At 31.3% G+C, this 9068-nt stretch overlaps 1 protein-coding gene and 1 long non-coding RNA gene across 2 annotated transcripts; one reads left to right on the forward strand and one right to left on the reverse strand.

Annotated features, from left to right (window-relative positions):
- Positions 1–4404: 4404 nt before the first annotated feature.
- LOC138348263 (uncharacterized) lies at positions 4405–5003 on the reverse strand. Its single transcript, XR_011220574.1, has 2 exons — positions 4842–5003; positions 4405–4690 (listed from the first exon to the last, which is right to left on the reverse strand). It is a non-coding gene; the product is annotated as an uncharacterized lncRNA (long non-coding RNA).
- A 1042-nt stretch (positions 5004–6045) lies between these two features.
- Positions 6046–6715, forward strand: LOC138347862 (protein MNN4-like). The gene is made up of 2 exons (XM_069296442.1): positions 6046–6080; positions 6193–6715. The coding sequence occupies exons 1-2, from the start codon at positions 6046–6048 to the stop codon at positions 6713–6715; spliced, it is 558 nt and encodes a 185-aa protein (XP_069152543.1).
- The last annotated feature ends 2353 nt before the right edge of the window (positions 6716–9068 follow it).

Below are 9068 nucleotides of genomic sequence, written 5' to 3' on the forward strand. Positions count from 1 at the left end.
TTTTCTGGAAAATATTTTTCAATTTTCTCATGTTTGGTTGGGGCAAAAGTTTTGGAAAATATTTTCCAAATTAACTCATTTTCCTCAAAATTAAGAAAAATGACTTCCCTTCAAAAATTAAGGAAAACATTTTTCAAAGCTCTCCTCCAATTTCAAATTATTATTTTTTTGGAAAAAAACATCAAATTTTAAAAATATATATTTTCAATTTCATAAATTATTTTCTACTCTAGTAAAAATAAAAGATGTTCCTCAAAAACATTTTTCATTCATAAATTAAACACTAAAAATCATTTTCAAAAAATATTTTCTACTCACCAACCAAACATGAGAAAATAAGTTCAAAATCTACTTGTTTTCTAGGAAAACATTTTCCTTCATACCAAACACATCCTTAATGGAAAAATAACGTAATAAAGATATCTGAGAAGGAAAACCCAACAATTTTAGAGATCTATTTATGAGTTTGACTTTTTTTAAATTTATTATATTCTCAATTAATTACTTTAAAAATTCTTAAATTTTTAATTCACCTACTTCATAGCTAATAGAGATAAAATAATAAATTTAATATGTTAATTATTATTTTTAATAAATAGATAAATTTAAAAATGGATAACTAATTAAAAATAGAGGAGTATTTGTTCCCCATTGTTGATAATAGACGTAGGTAGGTCAACTCAGGATTAATGTCTCTTTTTTTATATATATATATATAAATAAAAAAGTAATAATTGAGGTTGCAAAAAAAAAATGATAATTTGAATTTGTTCTACAGAAATTTTTATTTATTGAAATCCACCTAACATTCACACTTTTCGAAATGCTCATCAGCCACTCATTAAAAAAATGAAGAGGCGGCCACTGAGGGCATCTCCGATTCCGTATTCTATTTCGCTCTTTAAATGAAGAATTTTCTTATTTTTTTGGACAACCAACTATAATCAATTCTTTAATTTATTTTTAAAAAAATATTTTTTTAATATTATATTATTGTTTTTTATATTTTGTTTTTATTTTTTGCGAAATAATTATTTTTATATAATTTTTATGTAATATAAATTTTTATTTTTATGATTCTTTTTTAATATAAAATTAAATTTTATTATAAATTTCTAAATAACATACCTTAAAATCAAATATTATATAATATAAACAATTCAAATCATTAACGAAATATGATTATACGAGCATTACATAAATACCCAACTTTTATTAATGAATTATGGTTATACAATCATTAATAAATGCTCTATTAACATACTATAGAGTTCAAAATGAGCATTTTTTTTCATATTTTTTTCGGTCTAGCTAAAAATTGTTCAAATCAAAAATTTTCATCTACCACCATTTTTGTCGTTGCAATTGGAGCCTCTACGACATCATGAATTGGTGCATTAAGGTTACGTTCATCGCCAATTATCATGTTGTGCAATATAATACATGTTGTCATTATATCATGATTTAGGTAACACTTCTTTTTTTCCAAAAACATGGTTATCCTACAATAATTGCAAAACGTAATTGTAAATCTCCGAATGTATTTTCGACATCTTTTCGGCTCGATTATTGTTTCATCGTGTAATATTTTTTCTTTTGAGAACGTGAATTACGAATATTTTAAACAATTGTAGACCATTTAAAATTGTACATTCTTTATAGTGAAAATTAATAACAAAATCAAACTATATTTAATTGACAAATAAATTTAAAAAATGAAATATTATTAATTCGAAACATATGTTGTATATATTAAATAATATATATATTTTAAAATATATATCATATTACATGTAAAAAGAATTACAAATATTAGAAATTTAATTCATAGTCTAATATGAAAAATAATATTTTAATTACAAAATAAAAGAAATAATAATAAAATAATGAAAAAGTGAAATGGAGAGTGATTGAAGAGCCTATTCACTTCTCTATTGTAAAATTAACATTCGGCACACATTTAAGATGATAAATATCAAGGTATAATCATACTCTTTAAAAATCAACTACTTATAGCATATTATTATCAAGTTATAGCATATCAATTAATTATATATTAATGAAAAAAATTAATTCATACTCTTTAAAAATAAACTACTTATAACATATTAATATCAAGTTATAGCATATCAGTTAATAATATATTAATTAAAAAAATTAATTCATACTCTTTAAAAATAAATTACTTATAGCATATTATTATCAAGTTATTACCATATCAATTAATAATAATTTAAGTTTAAAAAATTAATTTATTATTTAAATAATAATTAATATGTTTAAATAATTACTTCTATTTATTCGCTACCTTTTATAAACAAAACTCTTTAAATTTTTACTGATTAATCAATTATCTTTTTAAGCTTTTAATATAAATAATAAACTATTATTAATTAAATATTAATTAAACTTCACATTATATAGTTACCTTTTTTAAAAAAATATCTAAATAATAGGGATTTGATTTTAATTAATTCCCTATTATACGGTTACCCAATAACTATCCACCCTCATCTCAACCAATACACAATCATCTTTCCCCAATACACTCCATCTTTCCCCATCACGCGCGATCAGTTTCCAATACGCAATTATTTTTTGATCTTACCCAAATTCGACCTCAATCATATTTCCCATTATCCCTCTCTCTCTCTCTCTCAGATCAGCTCATCCCAAAACACAAACATCCCTCTCAGATCAGTTCTCCATTAAGTTCATATAGAATGTTTAAGAAAGGTATATATAATGCTATATACATAATTCATCTTTGTGTATGTAGGGACGTCTTTGATCGATTTTTACTCGAAGGGTGGAGATGTAGGGTCAGTGAGGCGAGTTTTTGATGATTTGTTGGTGAAGAGTACGGCTACTTGGACTGCGATTATTGCAGCGTGTGTTAATGTGGGGAAGAGTGAAATTTCATTGCAGCTATTAAGGAATATGTTGGAGACTGATGTTGTACCTGATAATTATGTGGTTTCGAGTATCTTGGGTGCTTGTTCGTCGTTGAGTATATTAAAGGAGGAAAGAAAATTCATTGTTATGTGCTTAGACGGGGAGCAGAGATGGATGTTATGGTGAGTAATGTTCTTATTGATTTCTATATTGTCGCGCCCCATTTTCGCGGAAAACGGGTTTTGTGCACGACCTAACAACTCTTTTAGGATTTTTGAATTTTGGAGTCGCCACCTAACGAATTAAGGCGCGTTAGGGCACCTATCTAACCTAACTATGTCTAACTAATGTCAACGAGCCAGAGAATTAGGGTAAGGGTTCAAATTACCTCGAGGGGAAGGTGTTAGGCATCCCTCGAGGTCCACAAGTGTGGGTCCCGGCCGTATCTCATGCAATCTATGTGGGGGTACAAATAGCAATCAAGGTCGTTTATTAATTTATTTAATCTTACTAAGTGATAACAAATACGAAACAATTAAGACTATTATTCTTATTTATTTAGATATGTAAAGCTAGGTGATGGCAATAAATAAACAATTAAGCTCATTTTACTTATTTGACATACGACACTATGTTATAAACAAAATTGGCAAATATTAAGCAATTAATATGTGCGGAAAAAAAGTTTGAAAATTGATAAGTTTTGAATAGGAATTTTTATTTAAAAAAATGTTTGTTTCTTTATAGGGATGATGTCACGATATTATTGATCGCGCTCCTCCACCATAGAAACAATTTTGATTTGAGGTCGGTCTAAAAATAGTTATGTTTTGAAAAATGATTTAAAAGATTTAGTTCACACGTAGGCACATAAACATTTACATATAAATGCACATAATTCTTTTTGAAATTCATGGGAAGTGGTACTTCCGGGGACGCATCGGGTTTAAAAAATTGGAACTAAACCTCGTAGTTCCTTTGACTTTCCCACTAACGATAGGTTAGGAGATAGTACTTTATAATTTATTTCAAAATAAGCAGAGTCATAATCAATCCAAAATTTAAAGAAAGATTGAATTATGTTGCAAGGTTTTGATATGAAATATTTTTAAACTAAGTAAATTGCTAGATGCATAAAATGATTCTAATAAAAAAAAAAGTTGCATAATGAATGCGGAAATCTTCAAGAGGACAAATAGGATTTCTAATGATATTAACTAATTTTAAGGGGAGGGCACAAATATGCACAAACAAATTTTGTTAAAAAAAAAATTTACAAACCTATAGACATGATTTCTAGGTGTTAAAAAAAACAATGTAACATATATATGCATGATTTTGTAAAATGATATGAACAAATTAAACCTTAGACATGGTTTCTATATGACAAGATGATGCTAAAATTATAACATTATTAAAACACCTAATCGGCCTATTAAGTTACTATGATTTGCTTTTAACATTAACGGAATCTAGTTTATTATTTTTTAGACTTCATTAACAAAAGTGTCAAGCAAATTGAAAATTGATTAGATTATAACACCTATAAACATTAAATCTAGGTGGGTAAAGACAAACCTATAGGCATGATTTCTAAAAAATATAACGAAAAAATAAGCATATAAATCCCCCTCCCCTAGACGACCCCCAAATAAATTTATTATATGATCTTTAGGGTTACAATTGTTACATCAAAAATAGCGAAAAATAAAAATATATAGATATATATATACATTCAAACAAATAAATAAATCCTTCTTCAGTTAATCTTCAACTTGAACTTCAAATATGAAACCTGTCAAAGTAATTAAATAACTACACAAGTAATCACACTTGTTAGTTAAGGTGAGACAATATGCAATCGTTTAATGACGAATTCTACATACAAAACAATAGCTTACACAAATTGTGAATGTAAAGATAGTGTGAATGTTAAGGATACTAACCCGTTAAGCAAAACGAATTGATTCAACCTTTACTCGAACAAAGTAATAAGATAGCAAAGAAGAACCCTTGAATAATTACTGGAATATTAGTGTTTTGTTAAGTAGCAAGAGAACAAATGAGAGAAGGGGAATGATGAGAGAGTTTTGTGATTGAGAGTGAATGAATCCCCATAAATGAATAAAAGGAGCTCTTTATATAGTAGAGGAGGGGGAAACAAATAAGGGAAATAAATATTTAAAGAAATCAATTATAATACAATTTTCCTTATTTTAAAGGATATCCAAATCAGAAAATATGTTATTACCAAATATAAACAAGTAAGAATAAAAATTTAAAATAAAAAATATTTTTCTTTAAATAAAAAAAAAGTTTAAATCAGATTTAATTTATTTTACCAAAATATGAGCAACTAAATATGACAAGGAAATAATAAGGTTGTCATAAACAAACAAGTAAGAATTAATCAATCCAAATATCAATGGGAGGAGGGATTAATTTTCTTTATATAAAAATATTACAAAACAAAATACCTTAATATAAATCATCCATAATTTTACCAAAAATAAGCTAGTACGAATCTATTTTGATTTATTTAAGATAAGCAAGTAAACAATTAAAGAAAGCCAATTTATGCAATGTAAAATGATATAAGGAAAGGCATATTTTCATGCAGATTAGAGATTTATACTTACCATAATGGAAATATGTAATAGTCTCAAGAAAATCAAAATTAGAGCTAATGAACGACATGCATATTAATATAACAAAAATTTGTAGAACCTTAGCATAATTAATTAATTCTGAAATCAAGCAATCAATTATCAAATCAAAATAAACTACGATTGAGATAAATGTACCATTCATTCTAAAATTGATGAGCAACATAATCATTTACCAAGATATACACAAGAATTGATGAGTACTGCTTGATATCCAAGATATTCAACAACTTTAATCGTTCTAAAATTAGTGAAATAAGCAAATTCCGAATTTATTTAAACTGATATGAACATGTATGAGTTATCCAATCATATTAGAAATTAATTCATAATGATTCTCAAGTCAAACATATGAACAAAAATTTATAGAAAAAGGATCATAAAAAGTTGAACGAATTGAAAGTAAGCAAAGAATAATGAATGGAATGTATTACCTTTACTGATCTGCTTTGCATATAATAAAATAGGTTGCTACACGTTACCAATGACTGGTGGCCGGAGTTTCGCTGGCGGAGAAACGTTCGCTTGAGATCCCTTAGAGCTTGCTGCTGTTGTTGGTTGAAATTGCTGCCTGCACTGCCGGTTGCTCGTTGCTGTTGTCCGCCTGCGACTGCTTGGTTGCTGATGGGAGGCGCTGGTCACTTCTGTTTCTTGAGCTGCTGCTGTTTCTCGCGGGCTGGCAGTCCTGCAAAAAGGATAGGAAAAAGGACGATGGAGAAGAGGAGAGAAAGAGGGGGGAGAAGAGAAGAGGGAGCGACGGGAGAGGGGAGAAAGACGAAGAGGAGAGAAAGAGGGAGAAGAGGGACGACGGGAGAGGGGAGAAGGACGAAGAGGAGAGAAAGAGGGAGAAGAGGGACGACGGGATAGGGGAGAAGAAGGGGAGAGGAAGAGAATGGAGAGGGAGAAGAGAGAGGGAGTGGCTGGCGGCTGTTTCGCCGGAAAAAAAAAAGAAACGAGGGGAGAAAGAGATTAAGGGGGAGGTGGCGGCTGCCAGGGAGAGGGAGGGAGAAGAGTGGAAGGCTGGCGACTGCTGGGGGAGAGGAGAGGAGGACGGCTGGTCGAAAAAAGGGAGAGAGAGAGAAAAAGAGTGGGGGGCGGCTGGAGAGAGGAAAAAAAAGGAAGAATGGGAACAAATTTTAGGTTTTGTTATTTGATAGATTAAAAGGAGGATTTGATCTCAACCGTTGATCTAATTTGAAATGAAGGGCGAAGATTAGGTCTAGGAATTATTTGAGATTGATGGATGAGATTAAAGGTTGAAAAATTAAAATCAAATTAATTGGAGGATTGAAATGGCTAAAATTGCAATTAAAATTGGCTAGAATTGAAAGGAAGAGGTGGCTATGATTGTAATAAAATTTAATTGGAGTGGCTAGAATTGAAAGAAATTGGAATAGAATAGGCTAAAATTTAAATAATTCTAAGGAAAGTGTAAAAATTATTTAACTTTGAAACATTTGAAATTCATCAATAATTTTAAAATATTTTAATAATATCTACGATAATTTTATAAAGTAGAACATACTAAAATATATAATTTTCAAGCAAAGACGACTAAAAATTCTAAAATTTAAAATACGAATTTAATCGAATAGTATTCCTAAAAATGGTCAAAGGTCGGTCAAAATTGGGTGTCAACATATATGAAGTGTGGTAAGGTTAAGACTGCAAGGTTAGTTTTTTATCGAATGAAAGTTAAAAATGCTATTTCTTGGACAACAATGATTTCCGGATACATGTTGAATTCTTCTGACTGGGAAGCCATAAGCATGTTTAGAGACTTGAACGGTTTAGGTTGGTGTAACGACCTGTTTAGTCGTTTTGAACAGCGGATTTTATTTTTGGAAAAACAGGTTGAGGCAACAGACCCCACGACGGACCGTCATGGGCACGACGGACCGTCGCAGGGTCTCGTTTCAAAACACTTAGAAAATCTGAAATTGGGTACTGAAAATCGACTCTCTGAACTTCGTGACGGAATGGCAGGACGAACCGTCACAGGTGTGACGGACCGTCACAGACTCTTCAGAGAAATTGAGTCTCTGAACTCTGTGACGGGCAGCAGGACGGACCGTCGCAGGCGCGACGGGCCGTCACAGACTGCGAAATCCCAGTGTGGGTCGGATTTCTTTATACGTTTTAAGGGACGTTTTTGACTATTCCTGCTTTAATTATAAAGTTAGTGGGTTAATGTTAATAAGTCTAATTTCTTGGGGGTTAAAAGAGGTAACCTTAAGTTAATTAGTGGGTTATTATTGCCATCTTTTATTCTTAATTATATACTAATTAGGGTAAAAGAAAGAGGGTTTGAATAAAGAAAATAGAAAGAACAAAGAGGGAGAGAGGATTGATCGAGAGAGGAGAAACGAAGAGGAAAAACACAAGGCTTTGGGAAATTCTTGCTTGATCACTAGTCTTCGGTGGAGGTAGGTTATGGTTTTCATGCTTTCATAGTAAACTCTTAATAGCGAATGATATGTATTGATAGTATTGTAAACCCTACTATATGCTTAATTGTATGCATGCATGAACGTGATTATATAATTGTGATTATATTAAGCATGATGAAGTTATTGAATCCCAAATCTTGATAAAAATCTAATCTCTTTTTAATGATGATGCCTTGGTAAGGGAGAAGAATTGATGAACTAAAGTAATGAGATTGATGATGCCTTGATAAGGGAGAAGGCTTGATGAGTTGATAGCATGAGATTAGGGGATCGGGTGTCACGAACCGACACGTAGAATTAGGGGATCGGGTGTCACGAACCGACACGTAGATTTAGGGGATCGGGTGTCACGAACCGATACGTAGATTTAGGGGATCGAGTGTCACGAACCGACACGTAGATTTAGGGGATCGGTTGTCACGAACCGACACGTAGATTTAGGGGATCGGGTGTCACGAACCGACACGTAGATTTAGGGGATCGGGTGTCACGAACCGACACGTAAAATTAGGGGATCGGGTGTCACGAACCGACACGTAGATTTAGGGGATCGAAGTGTCACGTACCGACACAAGAGGATTAATGAATATGAGGGAGCGGAGTGTCACGTACCGACACAAAGAGAAATAAAGATAATGAATCTTGAAAGATGTTAATATACTCAATCTAATGAACATAATTCCCAAATGAGTACGGTATTGAGGCTTGAGTCCTCATGTGTGAACTTGACGGTAATTGTTAATGATATAGTACTTGCTGTTGCTGCATGTTGAGTATCATAGTTGATTTTATGATATTACTTGGTATATATTGATTTCTATTTTGAGTTGGCCGGTGATATCTACTCAGTACCCGTGTTTTGTACTGACCCCTACTTTTATTGTTTTCTTCTTGTTTATTTGTAGAGTGCAGCAAACGTGCCGTCATCTTCGACTCAACAGTAACTCTAGCCAGTCTTCATTACTCCGGATATCAGGGTGAGCTAATGCTTCTAGCTTGGACTGGATCTTCCTCTTCATGTCTTGATGCCTTGAAGTTCCGGCATGGACTAGCTTTT

The sequence above is a fragment of the Solanum lycopersicum genome, chromosome 4 (assembly GCF_036512215.1).
Source record: "Solanum lycopersicum chromosome 4, SLM_r2.1".
NCBI classification, from domain to species: Eukaryota; Viridiplantae; Streptophyta; class Magnoliopsida; order Solanales; family Solanaceae; genus Solanum; species Solanum lycopersicum.